General features: G+C 48.7%; 1 protein-coding gene across 1 annotated transcript in view; it reads left to right on the top strand.

The window, feature by feature from the left end:
* Positions 1-13324, top strand: part of dnah2 (dynein, axonemal, heavy chain 2) — a gene marked incomplete at both ends in the record, with an annotated part of 126688 nt that overhangs the window by 23039 nt on the left and 90325 nt on the right. Inside the window, 5 exons of the mRNA XM_083789374.1 lie at positions 4232-4420; positions 4576-4661; positions 9149-9279; positions 9530-9679; positions 10885-11052. Of these exons, the coding sequence (XP_083645500.1) occupies positions 4232-4420; positions 4576-4661; positions 9149-9279; positions 9530-9679; positions 10885-11052 (724 nt within the window). The remainder of the gene's footprint in view (positions 1-4231; positions 4421-4575; positions 4662-9148; positions 9280-9529; positions 9680-10884; positions 11053-13324) is intronic.

Genomic DNA, 13324 nt, shown 5'->3' with positions numbered 1-13324 from the left:
GCTGGGGTACCGCTCCCCTCATGGAAGCTTTCGATGGGAGAGAGAGCCTACCATGTAGTCCCGCTCTCCACTCAGACAACTTGCCTATAGGCTGGTCGGGCGGGGGGGCTGCCCAAGTCAGGGGGTCCATAGACCCCTACAGCAGCCAAGCAAGCGTGGCCCTGCCCGATGCCTCACATGATACACAGTCGAGGTGTTGCCCGAAAGTATGAGAATGTGTGCTGTAGAGCGGAGCGCACCACTTGCCGCTCCAGCACATTGCCGTGTTCGGCCCAGTAGACTGGCATGAACTTCATAACCCTGTTGGGTCCCATCAGATTCAAGACATGTCGACACCCGTCTGTCTTGCGTCACGAGGAAGTATGTAGATCGGACTTCCCTTAGTGTGACTGAGGATATACCGCCTCTGTTGCGCCCTTGGGCAGGAGGACACATCACTCCTGGTCTGATAGTAGGGCTCTCGTCATGTTGCTGATAATGGCCATTTTGACCCGCCGGATATGGGGGGCTGGCGTCAGAAGGCACTGCACAGCCCGGAAAGTCACAGTCACAGTCAGGTCCCTGCGTGGGATGCCAGGGAACACGCTGGCCTCTAGTGTGGGCCGGCGGTGATACGCGAGCTCCGAGGGCAGTAAAGATGATTTCATCAATGTTGGAGCTCGGCCCTTTGGGAGGCGGGATGTGTCGTAGGCCTGCAAGCTGCAGCCTGGTCTTCCCCCCCTGGATGGTTCGCTCCGGCGATTCTCGCCCGGCTGAACCACCTAGTGCTCCTGGCTCCTCAGGGAGACTACGGAGAGTTGGCCTAGGCTCATCAGTCAAGCTTGACTGTGAAAACCTGACTTGGCGACGGGCTAGAGATACGATGGACATCAGCCGCCCACGCTCTGAGGACATGACGCCAATGCCTCCAGTGACACACCAAAGGTGACTGAGCCAGTATTAACGTTGCCACTATTAGGTGTGAAAAGGAGGCCCCAGTGAGCAGGTTGTCTGTGCTCCTGCACTGGGGTCGAGGTCACCTAGCGTTCTGCCGCCGGGCCTCGTTGGGGAACACAATGAGAGATGCAATGACAGGCTTGGTGGCTGGCATGTAACCCAGGCCAGCCCTTATCGCCTTGTGCGTTCAAATCTATTAAAGTGTCACGTCGCAACGGGTTGTCTCAGGACACTTTTTCCAATCAGGGCAGGGCTGCCAGGATTTCACCATCGGTATAGAGATGGGAGAAGGCCCTGATCGTTCGCCCGGCAGGCCTGTAGCTGTCTCAGGTACAGGCGTGGGGGACGGCGAAGACAGCAAAGAAGAAGGCGCTTGGAGGAGCCGACTGCCTGCTTTAGTATGCGTTCCACGGCTATGCGCATGAGCTGAGAAGTGGGAGGCCGGCTCTGATGCCTGGGAGGCACCGCCTTCTGCATCTTCCTCATAGTCATGGAAGTGCGTAGCTTAAGCTGTCGGGGAGAGCACATCAACCTCGAGTCAGTTGTGGCATCGGAGAGGTAGGCGCTTCGGCACCCTCCGAGGTGCCTAGGTGTTATCTGAAGTGAGCATGGCCCTCATGCGGGCCAACTCCGCAGATAGCTGAGCCCTCTCGGATCTGCTGTAGTCAGCGGTCAGACCTTTTCCTCCTGGCACACGGGGCAGGACCAAGGTCGGCTCACGGCTGAAGGAGAGCTTCACACGAGGTACAAAAGTGGGAGCTCTCCATTGTGGTGGCACCGTTACTCTGGACCGGCCGGTGCACACAAGTCCCAACTAGCCCAGGGCGCGGACGCTACTGGTTGCTAGGTGTTGGCCATATGCTTGAGGGAGCGCATACGCTGTCTGTACCAGCAGAGGCTTTCGAGGTACGAAAGTGGGTGCTCTCCGTTGTGGTGGCACCGGTTCCTTTGGACCGGCCGGTGCACACCAGTCCCAACTAGCCCAGGGCGCGGACGCTACTGGTTTGCTAGGTGTTGGCCATATGCTGCAGGGAGGGGGCGCGTACGCTGCCTGTGCCAGCAGAGGCTTTAACTTAGATCGGCATATAATGACTTAATCGAAAAACTGAATGCTGCTATACCTGCCGCAGCATGTGAATATGCATTTACGTTTATGCAAATGCTCATTGTAGCACTTTGAGATTCAACCAGATGTAAAGTGCATCATAGAAACAGCACACAACGTTGCTGTTAGATAGACTGTGCGACCTGCATGGTCGCGGTGGGGGAGGGGAGCTTTACGCTACCTGTACCCCCGGCGGAGGCTTACTTATAATTTATGATAATAAAGTAGCCTTCAGTCAAGGTTTGGACGCTGCTATGTAGCAGCTGTAGTGTTTCCTATGTGAACGTTTATCACGGCACTATGACGTTTATCCAAACTCCAGTGCATTATTATTTATGTTTGCTAGTCCAGAGCGAAACAAAAGACACTTCCAATACACTAGTCACGTGTGCACTACTACGCATTCATGCTGGGAGGAGGGAGCGCTACCGCTGCCTACCCCAGCCAGGTTTGGTTAAATAAACCGACACAAGCTAGTTTTGGAGAAAAGGCTACAACCGATAGCTCCACCGATAGGGGCCACCTGCTGAAGGAAGGGAGCGCGTACGCTGCCTGTATCAGCTGCAGCTAATGAACATAACAAGCTATACACCAATAGCCGTTAATAAATGCTTGAGCTAACAAACGATTAGTAGTAAGTAACATCAAGCTGGCCGTATGCTGGAGGAGCGGAGCGCATACGCTGCCTGCCCTGTACCAGCTGGGCCAACAAACAGTAAGGCAAGCTATACACAGATAGCTTTTTATCTTCAATAGTATAATAAGCGCTTGGGCTACAACTACAGGTAGCAGCGCCAGTTAGAGAGCTATGCTGGAGACCAGCTAGGCTACTAAAAAACAAGACAAGCTATAGCCTGTTCATAAACAGCTTTAACTTTAAGCTACTGGTAGCAGCTGTAGTCAGCAGCGCCAGATACTCTGTGCTGGGGACCAGCTGGCTAATAGGACCTACAGGTACCCAGGGGCACTAATCCGACCTGTGGGAACAAACCAAGTTGCACCCACTGTATATGCAAAAAACTGTTAATGGAGCTTTGAGCTCCAGACATACTGGTAGCAGCTTCAGCTAGGCCCACTACTGGGGGCCAGCTGGGTTAACAACCAGACAGGCTATGTACACCAGTAGCTGTTAATACTATTTTGCTACAAACTATACTGGTAGCAACATCAATACCCTGGGAGGACGCAGGTAGCTGCTCCTGTACCGGGTTGATAATAACAACAACAATACAGCTATTCGCAAAAGCAGTTAAGCTTGAATGCTGCCAATATCGGTATATGGCTTTGGCCAGCAAGGCTCTTGCCATCAACAGCAGGGGCTAAACAAAGCTTAAAAAGTAGCGTGTTTAACAAACGAAGGTAATATGACAGTGTTCTTATCCTTCGGCAAGTCTTATAGTCGCTTATAATAAGCGCTAGCGTTCACAGTCGAACAAACCTTGTATGCAGAGCAGGGAGGCGGCGCGAACGCAGCCTTTACCCACAGGAAGTTATGCCGTGATAAATATATCGTATTATTTGAACGTCTGTTAGCGTTCACAGTCGAACAGACCTCGTATGCAGAGCAGGGAGGCGGCGCGAACGCAGCCTTTACCCACAGGAGGTTATGCCATGATAAGTATATGATATCATGTGAACGTCTGTTTAGCGGGGATAGCGCCGCTTCAAACGATAACGTACCTTCTGTCCGGGGAGGGTTTTGTTAGCCTTCATTACCGGCGAGAGAGATTGGACGCTCCTGCGTCCACGTGAATCCGCGAAATAAACTCCACTCATCGAGGAGATAAAAAATCCATAGTCGCAGTTCCTGGAGGGCGAACAAACGCTACCCCGACCGGCGGTCACGCCGTCACGGAACTACTGGCGACCAGGTACAGGCACCGTAGGCTGCATATTGTATTGCATAGCAATACCTCGCAGCCCAGTGCAAATTACTCACTACGACGCGCGAGAAAAATTAGAGACTGATCCCCTGCAGACTACCGGAAGATATAGACTACTTCGGGTCATCACGGGGTCAAATTTGACATTGTTTGTATACAATACTCGACGACGCATGCGCGAAGGATGTCTTTCAGTGCTTAAAGCACCGCCTCTGGCGGTCAGCAGGGACGAAATAGAACTGGGTTACAAAATCGTGGGATAAAAAATGTGAAAAAACAAAAGAAGTCTCTCTGTCTCCCCCCGCAGGACGCTCAGATCCTGCACGTGTTCGGCAGCATGATGCAGCAGAGGCTGGAGGTGTTCGAGGAGGAGCTGAAGCCGTTGGGTCAGGTGGTGACCCGCGCCACGCTGGAGCTGTTCCACGCTGTCGCCCAGCGCTTCCTGCCCACGCCCAACCACACACACTACCTGTGGGACCTCAGGGACATCTCCAAGGTACACACACGCATACACACACACACACACTACCTGTACAATCTCCAAGGTGCACGCAGGTATACTTAAAAGTACCTCAAATGTATACTTAAGTAAACATACTAGTTTACTTTACACCACTGTGCGTTCATGTGTGTCCGTGTGCGTCCGTACAGGTGTTCCAGGGTCTGCTCAGGGTGCACAGAGACTTCCACGACACCAAACACAACATCACCCGCCTGTGGACCCACGAATGCTTCAGGTACCCAGCCCAGCCCAGCCCCCCTCCCTTTCACTCTATAACCCTGAATGCTTCAGGTACCCAGCCCAGCCCCCCTCCCTTTCACTCTATAACCCTGAATGCTTCAGGTACCCAGCCCAGCCCAGCCCCCCTCCCTTTCACTCTATAACCATGAATGCTTCAGGTACCCAGCCCAGCCCCCCTCCCTTTCACTCTATAACCATGAATGCTTCAGGTACCCAGCCCAGCCCCCCTCCCTTTCACTCTATAACCATGAATGCGGAGTACAATTGAGGGGCAGGCCCTTCATTTTCAATGTAGCCGAAATACAAAACACAAAATCAACAACATACGATAAATACAGCAATATCAAATATATGAATTGTAAATCAGAAAGTGTCCAAAGCCCAAAATAACTATAACAGATGGATGAGAATCAATTAAAACAGTTACATTGTTGAGTATAAGTGCTAGGAGTTCGTTCCAATCAAATGGAGCACTGACAGAAAAAGCTGCTTTCAGGTACCCAGCCCAGCCCACTCTCCCTTTCACTCTAACCAGGGCATGCACTTTTCTGTAACATGAGGCAGCATGATGTACAAGAACACCCCCTGGACATATGATGCTAGTACAGAATGTCACAGGGACTTACCCCCAATCTAACACTTTGATACGGAGTGCCAATTAAGCAGGGACGCACTGGGTCCCATTTGTGTAGTCTTTGGTATGACCCTGGGTCAAAAACAGCTGATGCCTGTCTGGGTCATTGACCCAGACAGGCATCAGCTATTTTTTGCTACTATTGCGCTGCACTGTACACACGATGAGGTATAACCCATTCTGACTTGAGATCAGATTCATACGGAGGTTTCCACTGGACACACACTGGTCTGATTAACCCATTCTGACCTGAGATCAGATTCTAAAAATGTCAGTCGTTCTTCGATTTTTCAAAAAATAGCAGACCTACAAGCTCGTATCGCGCCACTCGGTGGCGCGATATGAGCTTGTAGATCTGCTATTTTTCAATAGCTAAAGCACAACATGATGCTGACACCAAAATGGGTGCCCGTTCAGAATGGGATAAAGTAGGCCATTCATTTATGGAAAAAAAATCATACCGGGCCAATTTTAATATGGTTATTAGTCTATGCATTGCAGAGTGGCCAACAGTTAATGTCAGTATTGACCCGATCTGGACTGGAGGAAAGTACCTCGGCGCCGCGCTGACACCCTCATTGGAAATCTTTCGGTCCGGACCGGGCTTTAGGATTGCAATCAATTAAAAAGTCATTTGACACGCAGCCGTAGCTCGTTTCTGTGTCAATAGACTGACAAAATGTTCAGCGGTCATCTCCATTTATACATGATCTGAATGTGTTAGAGGTATAACACATTCTAATGGTACTTTGTCCACTGCACTTTGTCCATTGCACACTCGCTGCTACTAATATTAATACCACTATTAATAATAGTATAATACTATAATAGTAGTAATGAACACTCATATACGAGAAATCAATAAACATGAATTTAAAAAAAGCATTATTGGTCTCGTATAAAGGTCATATTCGTAATATGTTTTATTTTATGTAAGAAAAAAAGAGAGAAAAATTCATTGGTAGCGTAAAATTCATTAGACAGTATGTTTTTATGATGACATATCGTACTAATGTTTCAGGTCTGTGCATAGCTGTGCTTTTAGTGTGGTCGGAGAGCCCACCTCTCCAACCACCAGAGGCTGTCTGGTTGTCCCATGCAGGCCAGGCCGGCAATGTGTCTAACTCTAAACGTCCCTGAGCAAGACTCTTAGCTCATGCACCGCCAAAATGTGCTCATTTGTGCTCTTTTTTTTCTAACCGTGTATATGATGATTTATTTCTTTTTCTTTTCATTCACAGAAGTGTATATTTGTATGTCCTTATATGGCCTGATGAATTGAAAATGGAGGAACCTTATCCCATTTTGGTCTTTTAAACATTATGTTATAATTTAGCTATTGAAAAATAGCAGATCTATACAAGCTCATAGCGAGCTTGTAGGTCTGCTATTTTTGAAAAATCGTAAAAAAGGTGGTGCAAATCTTTGAATATATATTCTTTCAAAGTGAATGTTTTTAAATCGGGTCTAAATGGGTTAAGTAAACAAGTCTTAGTGCTGTTTCTGGTTGTATCTTCTTGGAGTCAGTCAGTCATGTGTTGTGTGGTGTCCACTGTACAGGGTGTTCAGTCAGTCATGTGTTGTGTGGTGTCCACTGTACAGGGTGTTCAGTCAGTCATGTGTTGTGTGGTGTCCACTGTACAGGGTGTTCAGTCAGTCATGTGTTGTGTGGTGTCCACTGCACAGGGTGTTCAGTCAGTCATGTGTTGTGTGGTGTCCACTGCACAGGGTGTTCAGTCAGTCATGTGTTGTGTGGTGTCCACTGTACAGGGTGTTCAGTCAGTCATGTGTTTTGTGGTGTCCACTGTACAGGGTGTTCAGTCAGTCATGTGTTGTGTGTGTGGTATTCACTGTACAGGGTGTTCAGTCAGTCATGTGTTGTGTGGTGTCCACTGTACAGGGTGTTCAGTCAGTCATGTGTTGTGTGGTGTCCACTGTACAGGGTGTTCAGTCAGTCATGTGTTGTGTGGTATTCACTGTACAGGGTGTTCAGTCAGTCATGTGTTGTGTGGTGTCCACTGTACAGGGTGTTCAGTCAGTCATGTGTTGTGTGGTGTCCACTGTACAGGGTGTTCAGTCAGTCATGTGTTGTGTGTGTGGTATTCACTGCACAGGGTGTTCAGTCAGTCATGTGTTGTGTGTGTGGTATTCACTGTACAGGGTGTTCAGTCAGTCATGTGTTGTGTGGTGTCCACTGTACAGGGTGTTCAGTCAGTCATGTGTTGTGTGTGTGGTGTCCACTGTACAGGGTGTTCAGTCAGTCATGTGTTGTGTGGTGTCCACTGTACAGGGTGTTCAGTCAGTCATGTGTTTTGTGGTGTCCACTGTACAGGGTGTTCAGTCAGTCATGTGTTGTGTGTGTGGTATTCACTGTACAGGGTGTTCAGTCAGTCATGTGTTGTGTGGTGTCCACTGTACAGGGTGTTCAGTCAGTCATGTGTTGTGTGGTATTCACTGTACAGGGTGTTCAGTCAGTCATGTGTTGTGTGGTGTCCACTGTACAGGGTGTTCAGTCAGTCATGTGTTGTGTGTGTGGTATTCACTGCACAGGGTGTTCAGTCAGTCATGTGTTGTGTGTGTGGTATTCACTGTACAGGGTGTTCAGTCAGTCATGTGTTGTGTGGTGTCCACTGTACAGGGTGTTCAGTCAGTCATGTGTTGTGTGGTGTCCACTGTACAGGGTGTTCAGTCAGTCATGTGTTGTGTGGTGTCCACTGCACAGGGTGTTCAGTCAGTCATGTGTTGTGTGGTGTCCACTGTACAGGGTGTTCAGTCAGTCATGTGTTGTGTGGTGTCCACTGTACAGGGTGTTCAGTCAGTCATGTGTTGTGTGGTGTCCACTGTACAGGGTGTTCAGTCAGTCATGTGTTGTGTGGTGTCCACTGTACAGGGTGTTCAGTCAGTCATGTGTTGTGTGGTGTCCACTGTACAGGGTGTTCAGTCAGTCATGTGTTGTGTGTGTGGTGTCCACTGTACAGGGTGTTCAGTCAGTCATGTGTTGTGTGGTGTCCACTGTACAGGGTGTTCAGTCAGTCATGTGTTGTGTGGTGTCCACTGTACAGGGTGTTCAGTCAGTCATGTGTTGTGTGTGTGGTGTCCACTGTACAGGGTGTTCAGTCAGTCATGTGTTGTGTGGTGTCCACTGTACAGGGTGTTCAGTCAGTCATGTGTTGTGTGTGTGGTGTCCACTGTACAGGGTGTTCAGTCAGTCATGTGTTGTGTGGTATCCACTGTACAGGGTGTTCAGTCAGTCATGTGTTGTGTGGTGTCCACTGTACAGGGTGTTCAGTCAGTCATGTGTTGTGTGGTGTCCACTGTACAGGGTGTTCAGTCAGTCATGTGTTGTGTGGTGTCCACTGTACAGGGTGTTCAGTCAGTCATGTGTTGTGTGGTGTCCACTGTACAGGGTGTTCAGTCAGTCATGTGTTGTGTGTGTGGTATTCACTGTACAGGGTGTTCAGTCAGTCATGTGTTGTGTGTGTGGTGTCCACTGTACAGGGTGTTCAGTCAGTCATGTGTTGTGTGTGTGGTGTCCACTGTACAGGGTGTTCAGTCAGTCATGTGTTGTGTGGTGTCCACTGTACAGGGTGTTCAGTCAGTCATGTGTTGTGTGGTGTCCACTGTACAGGGTGTTCAGTCAGTCATGTGTTGTGTGTGTGGTGTCCACTGTACAGGGTGTTCAGTCAGTCATATGTGTTGTGTGGTGTCCACTGTACAGGGTGTTCAGTCAGTCATATGTGTTGTGTGGTGTCCACTGTACAGGGTGTTCAGTCAGTCATGTGTTGTGTGGTGTCCACTGTACAGGGTGTTCAGTCAGTCATATGTGTTGTGTGGTGTCCACTGTACAGGGTGTTCAGTGACAGGCTGGTGGACCACAGTGACACGGATGCGTTTGTGGGTCTGCTGGCGGAGAAGTTGGCCTCCCACTTTGACCTGGCCTACCACACCGTCTGTCCCAACAAGACGCCTCCACTGTTTGGTACTACGCACGCACGCATGCACGCACGCACACAGGTGGTTGAGTGGGTGGATATGGCTTAACCAGCTGACATTATGGAATTGTGTGGTTGAGTCATTGATCAGAGCTGATCGATTCTAATTAGCGTGTATACTGATGGTGTTTATTGCCTGTCTTGTCTGTCTGTCTGTCTGCCTGCCTTGTCTGCCTCCCTTGTCTTGTCTGTCTGTCTGCCTTGTCTGTCTGCCTGCCTTGTCTGTCTGTCTGTCAGGTGACTTCAGGAAGGAGGTGGGCGTGTACGAGGACCTGACGGACATGGGCGCTCTGCGGAGCTCCATGGAGGCGGGGCTGGAGGAGTACAACCTGCAACCTGCCGTTGTGCCCATGAGCCTGGTGCTGTTCAGGGACGCCGTTCAGCACAGTATGATGCTCACACACACACACACACACACACGCACACACACACACACACACACACGCACACAGACACACAGACACACGCGCATACGCACACACACACACACACACACACACACACAGTCATGATGTCTTGTAAACTCACTACCACTTCAGCCCTACATATATTTCGGCCATTTGAAAATAGACCATCTACTACAAGCTCAGAACACAGCGTAGATCAACAATATTTATTGTGCCATACCTGCACTTATTGTAACTAAATATTACTCAGGATTTAGGAGTAGGATTAAAAGGAGCAAATAAAAGGTGAAAATGGCATGTATCATGTTTTTGTCCTGACAAGTATAGTAATGCAATTGTTTGCGTGCGTGCGTGTTTGCGTGCGTGCGTGTAGCCATACTTGAGTCCTCCTAAGAATTAATTTGTTTCATTTGTACTTGCATGCGAGACTGACATATTATTTAGCTTGTCGTCGGCATGTTCATCATGTGTTGGTGGGTGGGTTTTTTCTATATCTGTTGTGCATCGCGTGGACAATTAATGAGAGATCAAAGTGCCTCAGATTAAGGTAAAAACCTGTTTGGTTGTTATGCCAGCTGCGCAGGGTGAAAGAACACATCACGACGTCTGACGGTACAGGTCAGCTTCTCCCAGACGCAAGGGTAATTAAAGCTGTATTCATGAAAGACACGCAGCACAACTATAGCACGGATGGGAATAATGCACGCACACCTGTTTACGCACTGCCCTTTGGCGAACAGTAACTACTGTAAGTGATAGTATATTCACATATTGAGTGCTGTACATTACATACATGTACACACTGTACGTGTGTGCGCGTTAGTCTGTACTTAAGTACTAGTACATTTATTTATAACTTTCACTATTGTTGTAGTACTCGAGTCATCGACTCGTCTCGAGACCGGTCTCAAGTCAAACATTTCATTGACTCTGTCTCGTCTCGGTCTCGTCCTTCATATGTCTTGGACTTGTCTCTGCCTCGGACCAATTGACTCGAGAGTCGAGACCAGTCAGAGTCGCAATGGAATAAGGTTATTTTGTGCTGTGTGTGTGTGTGTGTGTGTGTGTGTGTGTGTGTGTGTGTGTGTGTGTGCGCGCGTGTGCATCCATAGTCTGTTCCTCTTGTCACATGTGTGTGTGTGTGTGTTTATATACAAACGTGCATGTGTGCCTTCCCCTCCGTAGTTGTCCGCGTGGTGCGAGTCATCAGCCAGCCCAGAGGTCACATGCTGCTGGTGGGGACCGGGGGCTCCGGCAAACAGAGTACGGCCAAGATGGCCGCCTTCCTCTGCCAGTACCACGTGTTCCAGGTGCAGGTCAACAGACACTACGGCAAGCAGGACTTCAGAGAGGGTGAGAACCTCGCCTCTCGTGTTTGTTCTGACAGCGACATTTAATTTAGTTTTAGTCATAGTCTTTTCAGTAAAATTAAATTTAGTTTTAGTCATATTTGAAACGTTTTTGTGTTAGTTGCGACTGCAGGTCGCATTTTCTATGGAATCGCGCATTTCCCGTCAGTGTGTCACACCGGACAAGCCCCCAGGTCATCGTGACATCATCAGGGATGGATATCCTTGATGTCATAGTAAATGCCACCTGCTGTCGCAGTTAAGCCCTGCATACATGGAGAACCCTGATGTAATCCATATATGGAGATCCCTGATCTCATAAATATATGCCTCAAACCTCAAACCCATTTAGATCTCCATATATGGAGTTGACCTGTTCTGACATTCCATATGTTGATCCTTCCCCATCCATCCTTCCTCGTCGATGTCTCCCTTTTGACTGATACCTGTCCATTCTAGACGCCTGCCGTGACCGGCAGCCGGCAAAAACTAGAGTTCTTAACAGGCCCGAAAATTAAGGTCTTACCCCCCTTGCCAAAGTGCCAGCACTCGCCCAACAGTCTGCTATCACCCAGGCGGATGCGTTATTGCGTAATCTTCTCTTCCGGTTGGCCTCCGGCTGAATACCTATAACATCCCATCAGAGCATCTACCTCTGACAACAACAGGAGGCACTGCTTTGAAGGAAGTCAAGGACTTCAAGTAGCTGGGCACATGGGTCAACTCAACCGAACAAGACCTGAAAGTGAGGAAGGCACTTGCATGGAGGGCCCTGAATGGCATGGCCAGTGTATGGAACTCCAACCTCCCCCGTCAAACCAAACTCAGCTTCTTCTATGCAACGGTAGAGTCTGTTCTCCTATACGGCAGTGAATGCTGGACCCTGAAGCCAGCCCTGCAGAAGTCTCTAGATGGGTGCTACACCAGAATGCACCCAACATCAGTAAGAGCACACATGTTACCAACACAAATCTGTATGGAATGCCAAGGGTGATCCAGAAAATAGCAGCCAGGAGAATGAGACTAGCAGGACACTGCCAAAGACACCAAGAGCTGCCAGCCAGCAAACTAGTGCTGTGGTAAACCAACACACGGACACCGGTCACGAGGACGTCCCACGCTAACATACGTGGATGTACTCAAGAACGACGCAGGAGCACAAAGCACCAACGAGCTGGCCAGGTGTACGGAAAACCGGGATGACTGGAAGCAAAGATGGAGGGCTCGTCTGAGGACGACCTAGAGAGGGTTTCAGATTCCGTCGCAGCCAAATGCATGTCAATGCGAGGGTCCTTGATGTGAAAAATGTTCGAGGAGCACTGATGTATGTAGGTCACGCTAATAAAGTTGAAAAATGGAGATACAGGAATGTTCTTCTGTCACGACCATGCTTCAACAGTCCACATTGATTGACCTGTAGTCAATCAGAGGCCGCTGCAACGATTCAGATCACCACATAAAGACAGATGGAGGTGTGTGTGTGTGTGTGTGTGTGTGTGTGTGTGTGTGTGTGTGTGTGTGTGTGTGTGTGTGTGTGTGTGTGTGTGTGTGTGTGTGTGTGTGTGTGTGTGTGTGTGTGTGTGTGTGCGTGTGCGCGTGCGTGCGTGCGTGCGCGCGCGCGCTGTGAAATCAATTCCAAGCTGGGTAATTTGCCAATAGTGCGACATTTGTTTTGCTCATAATTACGCTGAAGGTTGCTGAGCGTTAAATATTAATTGTCTCAGACTGTCGCCCTTATGTCGCTGAACGCCACTAAAAAGGAATGACTTTACACAGGCATTATTTGTCACAGTTTACTCGCTGTCAATTTCATATTTAGGCTCAGTTCCAGCCGTGTGTTTGTACCAGATTAGTCCAATGACAACAAAATTGACATTTTGGATTCCCGGGCCTTTTTGTCATTTAGCTAGCCTAGCTCCTCAACCTTTATTTGTCTGAGGCAGGTTGACAGGGTCCTTTCCCAACGGTGAACGCTTCCCTGCTCATACTAGAGAAGACCTACTGTATATATCTGTCATCATATCATTTTGACTTTTTGTTGGCATCAGTACCGGCAATGAACCGATTTAGGAGTTAGGACGGGAACTGTTTTTGTAATTTTTTAATAATTATTTGAAAAATGTTCAGGAAATACATTTAGAAGGCACTTTCAGAATCAGCCTCAGATCTAAATTAATCCTGATATCTAACCACTTGCAACCTATAGCTGGTGTCCCAACTGTGAGCATGTTATTAGTTTTCAAAAGATAACAAAGATATCAAAATAAGCCAAACTA

Source organism: Protomyctophum parallelum (genome assembly GCF_964188405.1).
Source record: "Protomyctophum parallelum genome assembly, chromosome: 18".
Lineage (NCBI taxonomy): Eukaryota > Metazoa > Chordata > Actinopteri > Myctophiformes > Myctophidae > Protomyctophum > Protomyctophum parallelum.
The sequence above is the reverse complement of the archived record's forward strand: the minus strand, read 5'-3'. Positions and strand labels throughout refer to the sequence as shown.